Source organism: Setaria italica, chromosome II (assembly GCF_000263155.2).
Source record: "Setaria italica strain Yugu1 chromosome II, Setaria_italica_v2.0, whole genome shotgun sequence".
Taxonomy (NCBI): domain Eukaryota; kingdom Viridiplantae; phylum Streptophyta; class Magnoliopsida; order Poales; family Poaceae; genus Setaria; species Setaria italica.
Genome location: NC_028451.1, coordinates 23,558,387 through 23,571,920, shown reverse-complemented (window position 1 = coordinate 23,571,920; position 13,534 = coordinate 23,558,387). Strand labels below are relative to the sequence as shown.

At 40.6% G+C, this 13,534-nt stretch overlaps 1 protein-coding gene across 1 annotated transcript; it reads right to left on the bottom strand.

Annotated features, from left to right (window-relative positions):
• Positions 1 to 1,750: 1,750 nt before the first annotated feature.
• Positions 1,751 to 12,457, bottom strand: LOC101776678. Its single transcript, XM_022824459.1, has 12 exons — positions 11,936 to 12,457; positions 10,775 to 10,904; positions 10,577 to 10,679; positions 10,117 to 10,240; positions 8,909 to 8,974; positions 8,660 to 8,698; positions 7,542 to 7,622; positions 7,308 to 7,355; positions 5,825 to 5,875; positions 4,522 to 4,590; positions 3,256 to 3,504; positions 1,751 to 2,673 (listed from the first exon to the last, which is right to left on the bottom strand). The coding sequence occupies exons 1-12, from the start codon at positions 12,125 to 12,127 to the stop codon at positions 2,419 to 2,421; spliced, it is 1,407 nt and encodes a 468-aa protein (XP_022680194.1). The 5' UTR covers positions 12,128 to 12,457; the 3' UTR covers positions 1,751 to 2,418.
• Positions 12,458 to 13,534: the final 1,077 nt, after the last annotated feature.

Sequence of the window (13,534 nt, the reverse complement as noted above, 5' to 3'; positions counted from 1 at the left end):
TACTCATCTACTGATAAAAAAGGTGCGTTTGTTTATGTCATTATGTGAGAGTTTTGTGTCTGTATTGTATTTCGACTAAAAGAAATTAAACAACTAGAGGTGTGTTCACGAGAGTACTTAAAAATGAGCCAAAATAAGATTAACAAGTCATCCTAAAAAATTTAGAATAGATTAATAAAAATGTGGAATGATCTTGATTGCTTCTATTTATTAATCATATTTTGTGCTAATCGACTTCTACATGCAGGTACACATACTAAAGGGTTAACAATGACAAGGATTATAGAACAAATTTTGAATTGTAGAATAACTTGCTTTTTGAGATGGAGGGAGCTAGTATCTCGGAGTTGTTCCAGCACCAAAACATAATCAAATACATAAGAACCCCAGGAGTATATCACACATCGAATGGGATAACATATTACCCTACAGTTTGTTCCATCTATTTCAGAATCATGATTTTGAACATCAACGGGCTTCATGTCTTCTTAGCGACTTAGCGTGCCCCCCGAATCAGAAGGGGTTCCCTAAGGGGCCACCGTACCTTAGTGTTTTAATGTTAATTTGAACGGGAATTGCCCTTATATGAGGTTACATGCATAAAATGCTCCACTATAAAACTGTAGTATTTTGGATTGGAAGCTCCATATGCTAGAGATGTTTCTTCCGCCAGGTACAAGTTGGTAGTAAACGATGAGCTCCTTTGAGGAATCCTTTTTAGTAAAAAGGAGATGCTTCAAAACAAAGGAAACATATAACTCACTGATCACGAGATACATATGACTATATGGGCCATTCCGTTTTTCTCTTCCCTTGTCTCTTCAAGGCATGACCATGATTCCAGTATGTAAAACGCGGCCTTTTCAGACAACTCACGCTTATTTGCACTCTGCTTGCCCATCTTATCTTTCGCATGATCAACTCATAAACTTCTGACCTGCAGTGACATGGATATATACGCACTAGGATTCTGGCTCTTCTAGATCGAGATGCTGTGCTCTGAATGCAAGGAGAAAGCACCGTCGGCAATGGGGAAACAACGTTCATCACCATCAGGAAGGAAGAACCCCATGCGAAAGCGCAGTATGGAGCTGTTGTGCGCCATTGCTCAGCCTCCCAAAGAATGCTGGAGCATCAGGGAACGGATCAACTTCAGGATTGCCCTGGCGAGGTATATAGTTCTGCTGAAACATGAACCAGATATACCGCAGTACAATCCCAACATCTTGAGCCTTCCGACTGGAACGACAAATCTATACCACCATTCATTCCATGTACAACAATTCTAAACCTAGCTCCTTTCGTAGATTTGGTCAGGACTGGCCACGAGTTGCACAATTCATCGCCACAAAGACAACTGATCAGGTAAGAATGCCCCCAGCCAGGCTCACAGCTTGTCTCCTGCTGCTTCGGTGAAACCTAAAGATCTTTGAAACCACGCTGTGGAATGTAACAGTTTGCTGCTTTTCAGATCTCTATCTATGCCCATGAATATTTCCAGAAGCAACGCCTCACAGCCAAACCGATGACGAAATTACCATCTCAGCTCGTCTTGTCCACGACATAAGCACTGCACCAGCAAGACTGACACTGAAACTGGATCAACTTGTGGAAACTGGATCAACTAACTTGTAACATGTCTATTCCGCTCTGAATGGTCATAACTGAAACGCCAACTGATGAATTCTTGCTACATCCTGCAAGGCAATTCTCATATAAAATAAAAGTGTTGTCAGAGAGAATCACAAGATCTTGCAATCCTGACAGAGTGACCAGCTCTTTGTTGACTTTGAGTTACACAACAAAAACCTGAATCTGTACATGGTTACAAGAGTAAGTTGACCACCAACATTTCAACAACAGTAAACAACATTGTTGCCCCCCTTCCATTACCATTTTCCACCTAACCTACTGACTAACGACATTTGCCACGACATGCCAATGCACGTTGGGTTACAGTATATACACGTGTGCGCATTAGTCAAATACATGCAACAAGGTGTTGGGACATTATACAGAAAAGCTTGGCTTAGCAATGAGAAGGATTTCCTCTCCTCCAAATGAATAATCAAATGAGAGAGCATGATATTAAATACTGACCCTAAAAACACTCTACTCTTTCACCTACACTGCAATAATTTTACAACAGCAGCGAAAAGATGACAGCCACATCTGACGAGAAATGTTAGGCCCACGATAGCCCATACCTTCTCAACTTCCATTGTGGCTGCTGCTCATCCAGCAGCTTTCTTGCCTTTCCATCAGATCCATTGAGCTCAAGAGTTGAGACTCAGGTGATCGCAAATGGAGTCCACGGACAAACTTTGTGCACCTATGGAAACACAATTGCTCAGGGGGGCTTCACAATTCACTAGCTGTGCCAGCGGCATACGCACCAAGTGCAGAAGAATAATATCTTCAACCTTCAGGTGAGGGAGGCCTGTGACCGTATGGCACATAATAAGAGGTCTCCTGGCCAATTGGTGTCCGGAGAAGAGGGTTCCATCGGTCAAAGATGATGCGACCACCTCGTCCAATCCTACCTCGACACCGAAATGGTGGTGTTGTGGCACCATTCTCAATGGGAGGATCTGGTGGCGGCTTGATACCTGCTGCGACCAATTTCTCTGGATCAAGTGGTCTTGTGAATAAGAATACTGGCTCCTCGGGGTCCTGTATTTGAAGATGGTAAATAGACTTGACAGAGGGAACTGCTCAACTACAACAACTGTTGTATTTTGTATAAATCTACACTTTGTGATTGACCGAGTTCCCATCAAGAAAATGGTGCCCTCATGCTCATTGTCCTACAGGGTAACAAAAGATGAATTTTCAAAGAAAAAATTGGGTGTCCACTAGGAACCCTCTATCTGGCCAGTTTCTCACTGGATTCCAGTCAGATGTTTTCAAGCTGTCATTCTGGAACAAGATAATAACATTATCTTCTAAACATCATTCAAGTGGCAGCTAATGGCTTTCCTAAATTTGGCTGGTTAAAACAGCTGGGGCTAGCATGAAACAAATGTTTAACACCAGTTTCTTTGTAGTGATTAGGGATGCAAGTTTACTCTTGGCTGGGTCACTGGGTTGACCGAAAACTCATCAAAATGAACTCATCCAGATTCCAGAGCAAGAAAAAATGGAACAAAAATGGATTAAAGGGGGGTGGAGCCAGAACTACCCATTGGGTACCCACTTGTATCCCTTGAAGTGAACAATAAGAAAAAAAGAGGGAGAGATTGAGAGACATCATACCCTTTTAAATACCCAGCCATTCTGCTGAGGTCTCCTTTTAAGTTCCCGTTCACGCTTTATCCGGAGTGGAGGGATCACAGATAGCTTGTTAGAACGGAACCGAGGATGGAAAACAGCCGGTCGTATATATTGCTGTTCAGTTGTGGTGTCATCTGAATCAGCATAATCATCGTCACTTGAGTCAAATCTGCTAGAAGTTTGCTGGAAGGCAGACAAAGTGGTCCCATCATCAACAAGCTGGGCCTCATGCTGAAACAGGAAAAATGGAAATGGTAGTGAGGCAATAAGAATCAAATATATCAAGAATTAGAAAGCTAATAGGACATGAAAAAAGAAGCGGACTGTAACTAGAATCTTAAAATGGGATGGACCATAATATCACTCAGTGATAAATCTGTAATTATGAATTGGCCATAATACAAGGTAAAAGTACTTAATAGATTTACTTGAACATTTTCTGCTCCCATATGTGCAAAACTAAACCATGAAAACATAGAACCAAGTGAAGGTAGTCTTACGTTCTTTCATCAAACCCAAGTACCAGTAGTCCTTCAGCTGACTGTCACTAAAGTGCAATTACTATGTGTTGAAGTTTTTAAACTATGACATATTACCTGTGTTGTTTTGGTTTATGTGCGACATTTCCTATCAAATAACAAAGATTAACTTCTCTCTCTTTGTATGAAAATGGCTGTCTTTGCCTCTTGGGTCCTCAAGAAGCACAAACATGTCACGAAGAACAAGAATCAACTAGGGATGAACCAACCTCCTGAAATCTAAGAATAAGTAATGGCAAAGGTGTATCTGCAGTATGCATAGAAGGCCTAATTGAAATACTACTTTGGCATGTGAAGCCATAATACTGTTTCATGCAATAACATGGTACTCATAAATGTCAAGCTCCTGCCATTGCGAAGATAGCAGGGAGGTAGTTGTGGCTTGTGGGAGGGTGACATCCTGGGACAGCAAACATAACAGGTAACTGAATGCAACTAAATAATGAGTATTTGATGTGCCTAATGCTGCTGGTGCTTTCCCCCATCTCATCCCCCACCGCATGTCACATGGTGGTCCAGGAGATGAAGAAAAGCATCAAGTGATTTCATTTTCACAGACAACAATGACATAAGTAGCATAGAGTAATTATATCCTAATTCACCAGTAATTGTTGGAAAAATAAATTGTATTTTGCTGTTGGTTATATCAGAATTCATATAACGTAGACTTTTAGAATATGGTAAATGTAAAATGTGTAACAGTTTATACCTTATATTTCATCTGAATGCGCTGAAGGTTGACATGGCATTCCATGGCCTCCCTCTTTGTCTCCTCCCTCTGTAAACAGTATGTTAGTAATTAAATAATTACAGAAGTTAGTTATTAGGACCGGACCGGTCATCGAACCGGTGAGTCCGTCGGTTCATTGGTCCATCCATTTAGAACCGGTTGAACTGCCGGTTCAATAGCTTCGAACCGTTGAATCGAACCGGCCACAAAATATTTAGAATCGGGGAACATATCATTGATGATTAACATTGATCTCAAGTAACCGGGAAGCACATGACATAGCCATTGAATCGAACCGGCCACAAAATATTTAGAATCGGGGAACATATCATTGATGATTAACATTGATCTCAAGTAACCGGGAAGCACATGACATAGCCATTAAGATGTTTGACTAGGCTGCAAGTTTATGCTTAGAATTGAGATGCATTTGAGGATTTACAGCTCCATTATCTCAAGTCTGAATCTTAATTTTAGTGGCAAATGATCGACTCCCATGCAAATTTGTTACAGCCATCATTCAATTTATATCGCAATAATTTCAATCACAAATATAAGAAAGAAGGAAAAGGCATTTCAATCACATTCGAGCGGTAGCAACTTCACAAGTAGCAGTGCCATCAGTAACTCGCCGCCAGGACCTTGCTGCGTCCTCTGTCAGGTCACCGAGGTTTGCTCTGCCGCGGCACACTCGCCCCTTGGCTGCACCTAATGCTGTGCTGCCCCGCCGCCATGCTCGCCGTGGTGCTGTGCCACCGCCTCGGTCGCCGCTCCCCGCGGTGCTGCCCCACCACCCCGTTCGCTGCTCACAGCAGCCGGAGCCCCGCTCACTGCTCATGGCAGCCCTACAGCGCCGGTGGCCTGCTCACTGCTGTGCCCCTAGTCCTCACAGCAGCAGCTACCGTCCCTGCTCACCGGCGCTTGCTTCTGCGTGTGGAATGAAACGGTGCTGCTGTAGTGCTGTGCGTGGTGACAAGAACCCAAAGAGATAAGGTTCGGCGTAGGGCCCAGCAGGTCAAAATAGGAACGCACAGAGATGCCAGCAAAAGCTGTCCGATTCCTATGAAACGTCCAGTTCGCTGGTTTTTTAGAAAACCGGCCGGTTTGTCGGTTTTTTGGGTCCGATTGCATGGACGTCTTTTAAGTGAACCAAACTGTTGGAGGCCCTGGTTTGGTCTTTTTACCGATCGAACCGCCGGTCCGGTCTGGTCCTAATAACTATGACAGAAGTGCTGTTTATATTTTCCAAAGAACTGCAAGATCAGATTATGCATAAACTAACCTTAATCAAAGCATCCATTAGTGCTTTTGCTTGCTCCAAGTTGCGTCGCACCTGACACAAAATTTTCAAGCTCATATCATAAGCAGCAAAAAAGCACAAAATCACGTAGCACCATTCAAGATCTTGTAATTTACAGTCCATATCACAACACATGCAAAAGGCAAGGATTTCAAAACACATGCAAAAAAGCAACAGTTTTAAAGCTTTTAAAAGAATGTGTAGACATGCACTGCTGAACTTTGCCACTGCATCACATAAGATAAAGGTACCACAAAAAGTAGTTCAGCTATACAAAAGGGAATTCCATGCAGTGGAACAGCAACGAAACTAGACGGTATTAACCAGTAACAAATAAGTAACATTATGGACATTGACACTACAGATCATGACTTTTGACTAGAAATTTTTTTTACAAAATCTTTATAACATAGTAAAAGTGTACTTTATGAAAGTACATGAGACAAATTTACTCGTGTTATTTTCAAACATTGAAACATGCAAATTCAACAAATAAATGGTAATTTGCAACTAAAGTTTGGATTGAATGACTTAGGGCTTTGGTAGAGCTCCACCTGCTAATCTGATCTGAGAGAAGTGATTTTGTGACTGAAGGTGATTCTCTATGTACGAGAAGAGAATCAAAAGAAGCTAGTTTTAACAGCTCCCAACCCCTTAGTTGATTCCAGATAATTACTTCACAGAATCAGCATGGAATTACTTCTCTCTGAAAAACTGTTTGGCAGAACTCCTCCTAGATTCAGCCTAGAACTTGCTCTGGGAGCTCTGCCAAACAGGCCCTTAAGACAACCCCAAAACATCGCTTATTTGTGACTGGAGGGAGTACTTCAAGCATGAGAATACAAGCTCTCACAAATCAGATAGCACGATCAAACTATTGTTAGCAATAATTGCACATTATAAAGAAAACATGGACTTTGTTTTCCTCTTTTAACATATTTTGTGCAGTTCTGTTTAAAAAATGAACAGGAAAACCTCCATGTGGTAGCAACATAAAAAATGACAGCTAAAGAACTTAGATCACAACTAATTAATGAGCATCTAGAAACAAAAAGTATAAATAAATAAAGGATTTAATGAGATTCATGGATAAGTAATATGATTCAGCAATGAGTTGTAATAGGATAAGCAGACATCAGAATGGTTCCTTAGTGTCAAAACATTCAACTGACATTTTCTACCAGTTAAAAAAGTAAAGAGTACCACTTTCTTTAACATGTACATGCTAAACCTCATTGCAAAAAATAATCAGTGAATCGTTTATGTTTCCAATTTAAAAGAAACAAAATTATCCTAGATTAGAAATTTGTACAGAGATATACAGTAAGATGGGCAGGATGAAGGAAACAGCAATAAGTAAAAGAAAACGAGATGCCAGAAAAGCCTTAATAAAAATATATTTACCAGTGCAACATTAAGATGTTTAACTAGGATAATAACCACAAGAAAAATAACTGTTTCTTACCAGGCGAAGTTTTTCAAATGACTGGATATTGTTTTCTCGTCTTTGCATCTGGAAAACGCAGTAAACTGTTATACAACTCAAAATAAAAAGCACAATCACGTTTTAAAGAAAAGAAAAACATGATAGCAGAAGGTAAATTTCAAAAAGGAAAATTTAACTTCTTTATTAATAGCTGCAGCCATAAGTTATGTATTAAATGATAATCACTGATCTCAAGGATCTCAAAACACCTACCCTTCTTGTATGAAGACGATGAGCCTTTTCTCTTGGCCTGAAGACATTGTATGGGTTTGTATCATTCACTGGCGGAGGAGGCTGCAAAACAACAGCCAAGTCAGCCACCAATGATAAAGAAATGCAGCTAAGAAGCCCGAACATATTATAACATCCTAATCCTAAGCTTGTAGGCCAAAACAAAGTTTACAAGAACATATCATAGGTGAAGAAATTTCACAGGAAAATAATGGCCAAATCCTTTGAGGAAATGTGCGCTACAATTTGAAACTCATTTGGGATGCCAAAAGTATGACCAAGTTGCCACTTGCCAGCATGACTCATTAGGGCAGGATAGATGACCATGACCAAACTACAGGAGTGGGCACTTTGCAAGCCAGACATAAGGCATCCATAGGACAATTGACACTGAAGCAAAGATTCGATCCAATATCTGCCCTGCTATCATGCAATTACGATATGTGATATCATTAAGCAAACTATAAGTTTGCTGGGCAGATTTATCATGGACAACATTTATAGCACTTCAGGAAAAGATTAAAACGAGGACCAGTTGTCTTAGGAGTTCCAGCCAGTTTCTCATCGAGTGTAACTCCAGTTAACCCTCCAATGGTCATGCAAACTGACATTAATTTATACTTCACCCGATCGGAAATACAAGTCCATTTGACATGGTCTCCAATATGAAACTTTGACTAGCAATATCTATAAAAATATATTATCTTAGATGGAAAGAGTTATATTTATAGAAGTATTTTTTTTCATAATGAATCTAACAGTGACAATCTTGTTTTGTCAGTGTATATGAAATTTTAGAATTTTATAGTTAAAACTATAAAAGGTTTGACTTAAGACAAATCTAGATGGACTTATATTTCCAATTGGAGGAAATATAATTTAACAAAGCAATTGCCACATCTGGTGACAAATTGCAACATCATGTGGTACACTATTTCACAAAGAAATAGCATGTTTCACACTGGAATCTGGAATAATTTGCACAAGACTAATGTATATAGGACACTAGAAACATTCGTAAACAAAAAAATGCCTAAAGGCAGAAGGAACTTCATGAAAAGTTAAGATAAATCACTAAGATACCAAAGAAATATGCTAACCTGCAATCGCCGAAGAATAGGCTTTTGCCATCGTTCCCTCTGATAAAAGAACAAAAGGTATAAGATCATGAAATATAAGCCAAGTTTCTGATTTAAAGACTAAGTCAGGATTTAAAGGTTTTCAGGCAAATTAGATCGTGAAAACAAGATATTAAAGTCAATGACAGTGAGGCATAGCTACAAAACCAAAAGAGAAATACCATTTGTACTCGAAAAAACTATATACTACATTTGAAAGTAAAAACATACCTTTTCTTTCCAGTAGTTATATACAGCTTGGAAAACTGCATACCGAACAGACAAGTACTGCAAAGCCTACAAAGAAAGCACTTTGGTTAGTAATTGTTCCGAGTGAAAGAGAAAAGCAGGTAAAAAAAGTAAACCTTCCCCAAGAATCTAGGGGGAAAAGAGCTGAAGAATAATCAGATCATCGGCAGATTTACTACAGGAAAATGTTAAGTTACTTTTTTACTCGCTCCCACTTGAAAATCTTACTGACAATCAATATCTATGCCTTGAAATCCTTCCCAACCAATATCTAAAAAGTAATCAATAGCAGAATCCACCTAACTATGAGTCAGTTTTGACAATAACACATGGACAAGCACAATAATGTGCAAACCAAGAGTGTATGGAAGGTCTTGTCAGTGATTATTCAGAAGCTCCACAAGGTCGCGTTTCTTGCAACCTTATGTATTCTAAACATTCACATATCCTTTCCGAGGACACATTGATGTTGGCATGGAACCGAACAAACAAACAAAATGCCCCCCTGTGGACACAAAACACCTCCAAACTCCCCAAGTTTAGTTCCATTTGACTTAGAAGACCACAGTTCTATGACATAAACACTATGCCACAAACATAGTAAGCAAATCCGTGATGACGTACATACTGAAAGTTAATACTTAATAGTGTGTTGAAAACATGTAATTCTATTCATTGCAAAATTTCCATTGAGAATCCATAATGAATGCACAAAGTGGCAGCATTGTCAGCACTTAGACACCATACAATAAACAGAAAGACAAGAACACATTGAAAAGTCACTTCTGTTATAAATATGTTGTATTCTGCCATTAGAGAGTACATCATAGAAATGACAAGGGAGTTTTGTATCTGGTGCATAAGTGTTTTGACATATATTGGAAGCTGGGTGTCATACATCAATGCATAGTACATCTTAACACATCAAGCAAAAACGTCGAGTATGTGCTATATCTAGCATGAGGAGTCCTAAGACATTCAACATACAAAATCCAGTAGCCAGCATTCTATGCATGAGCTGTTAAAAGGGCCAAAAAAATGAATATCAGGGATGATTATGGACCAGATACAGTAGGTTTATATGAATATGTTATATCAAATACAGTATCTATTGGAAAATAAGATTCATAGTCTGCATGCCAACTCTGTAATCCCCTTAAGTATGGTTTTCATTTAGTGTGTGGTTTTACCTCCATAGCAGTATCAAGCTGCAAGAGGACTGGTACTGGCCCTATGAAAGTTGGTGTTATGGCTCCTGCTCTTTCACGAGCCTTGTGGTCCAAAATTTCCAACTTGAATAGTAGGACTTCCAACCTGTATTAGGATTTGAATTAAAATGTAACAAATATTATTCAAACGAAAATAAGCAAGAAGCTATTCTTTTGTCTGTACGGAACTAATTTAATTGAGAAAAACGAAGTTGAAGTTGGGATATTGCGCGGTCTAGGAAAGGAAAAACTTCACTTCCTAAAAGTATATAGTTCTTAACTCTTGAGTTACATTCTATACAAATGGCGTATATTCTAACTGCAGCTAAATTCCAACCATAGTTCCTTTAACTAGTCCACCAATTTATCTAGGTCAAAGCCCATTTTCACTTATAAATCAGCAGCATTTCTTAATTTATCCAGATCAGTAGCATTTTCTTACTTTTCAGGGTTTATATTCTTCCGCTCATTATTAAAGTCCTCAAGCCAGTCCTCATCTTCGTTGTCCAGGTCATACTCGACAAATTCACCGATCTCAGCTCTGGCTGCAGATATCGATCACTCTTAGTAATAGAACTCATAAACACAACACTTTAGGTGCAAAAAAAGGCCGACTACAGGGAAGCGATAAGAAAGAAACCTCCTCTTCCACGTATATAAGATGTCGGTTGTGCAAAGGTACGAGTATAGTCCCTTTCATAGGTGTCCACAATATCAAACTGTGGGGTTGGTATTTCTTGGATATTCTTCTTACTGGGTGCTTGATTTCCCTGCAAAGTAGTGTGATATAATTCCTTTGTCTAGCATCCTTTGAACCATATATGATATAGTAGCAGTTCAATAGATATACCAAGCTTGAGCATATATTGGTTGGACTAAGTGATCTAACCACATCAGACTATGTTTTGTTATAGCCAATACAATTATTTCAAAATAATCAGAAATAGATACTTCTCAGATCAACCTAGCAAAGCATCAATCTTTTGAATCTCTGGACAAGATATTTCAGAAAAAAGACAGAATATGTAAAAATAATTATGGTTTCAATTAGGTGGACAGAAAATTTTCACTATCGCTGGAACAAACCTATGCACCTGGCAAATAGTCCAATATCTGAAATATGGTCCAAGAAACCAAGCAGCGTATATCCCAAATCCACTTCATAGAAAGATGGCCATGTGTTTAAAATATATTTATTGCTAAAAGTTTTGGTTTCTTAGAAATGAAGCTGTACACAAATGAAAGTATAGCAGCAATAACTTCTCTAAGAAATTCTTGATACCTATAACGTGAGCCGTATCAAATGAAAGTAAAACAGGTTCATCGAGAAATGCATGAAAGCTATTACAGGCCACAGATTGCATCATTCCACTGGAAAAGCCTTGTTTCTTAGATAATCTTATCATCACAGATATTTCGTTACAGTGTCAATGTAAATTTAGCCACAGTACATGGCAGCAATATGAGATAAGTTAGAATAGTAGTCTTCATTTGGCATGTCTAAACACTAGAAACCAGACAGTATACTGGAAATGGAGTTATTCCATGATATTACAATCTGTAATCCAACCCAAAGTCCTCTTCATTTCTCATTTTTGCAATGGCCACCATGATAAAAGCTACACCAAACAGTAGTTTTACCCATGCATAATATGCATATCACGAAGCTAAGCTGGTGAAATGGGAATTCAAGCACAGAAGCCAGCTCAATTCAGCTCACTACAATCTAGAATCAAACTCTACGAGCCTCCGAGCACCAACATTTAACATTGCCGCAGCTCAAGCAGCAGCTTCAAATTACCTCGCCCTCTGTGGCATTGTTTGCCGCAGATGCAGTAAGCTCCGCCCCTGAGTGGCGCAGCAGCACCCCCGCCCTCGCGGAGGCAAGAGGCGCGACCCCCGGCTCCTCATCCTCGAACTCCCGCACGGACTTGAGGATGGGGAGCTTCTTGTGGATGTCGAGCGGCCGCGGCCTGAACGAGAGCCTACTCATAGCTCCCACCACCCAACTGCCGCTGCAACCTCATCTCATCTCCACCCACCACCTCCTCGCCGACCCGCCCGCCCGCCCAACCCAGAGAACGAACGAGCAGCTCGAGACCGAGCGAAACCCTAGGTCCGCGAGGGCCGACGGGGAGGACCGGGCGAGGCGGGCCGCGGGCGCGGGAGCCGCGAGGAGCACCGCGGAGCGGAGGGGTACACGGAGGAGAAGAGGCGGGGGGGGGGGGGGCTAGGGTTAGGGTTTTGGGTGGGGAATCGAGTTCTAGGGTTTGAAAGGAGGTGGAAGCGAGGGAAGGAGACGAGGAGGAAGAAGGACGAGGCGTCGCGGGGCGGGAGGGGGAGGTCGGCCTCGATGAAGCAGGTGATTGGTGTACGTATTCGTACGGCGTACATGTCTGCGTATTCGTATTTCCGATCGTATGCGTATAGTTTGAAATATAATTTTTTTGGGCGCAATATTTGAGGTCTTTTGTGGCGTTCTGATTATTTTTTTAATACTGTAATAATGACGAAATCATAAAAAGTAATATATTAATTGGTCTATAAAAGAGTAGGAACATTAATCACTGCAAATAGAAAATTGCAGTTACAGTAGAGACACTACGTGGAACCTATAAAAAAACGAAAGAGAACTGTAGTTGTTCCCTCGTTGTAATTTGCAAGTTTTGTATAACTTGGTCCACGCTTCCTCCACTGGTTGACCGTTGTTTATTTTAATATAATTGACATCGCAAGCTGCCAGCCAATGAGCCAAGTTCATAATTCCTACTGCCAAAAAAACAATCCTTTGCATATAAAACTGCAAACTAGGAAAGTATTAATTCGTTCTAAGATTTCAAAGAGTACCATATAAAAGATGTATGAATTTCAATAATTAATAAACTTGATAGTAGACTTACATAATCCATTTTCAAACATTAATGTTTCAAACAATATTAGTACCAAAATTTGAAATATTCATTCCCACTAGTTGAAGAAGCTATGACTGTTATAAAAAAGTAGTGCTATTTTAATTTTGGAATAAGTTTTTTTTACAATTGTCGAGGCCAGCTTGATATATACCAGAGTGGTCACGCAATTTGTAAAAAATTGTACATTTGTTTTTGCCCCTTCACTTGATTTAAGTGTGCTTTGAAGCTAAGGGTGCGTTTGGTTGCGAGGACGAAGTGGGACGGGACGGGACGATCCCACTTCGTCCCGCGTTTGGTTGGAGGACAGGTGGGACGGGGACATCCCTACGAGGGAATATACCCTCCAGATGCGGGATGCCCCCGTCCCACCAAAACGAGCGGACGGGGGCATCCCACTTCGCCCCCGTCACGCGCCGTCTGTCCACGCGGGCGGGCGCGGGCGAGCGCCGGCGGCCGGCGGGCGCGGGCGGGCGCAGGCGAGCGCCGGC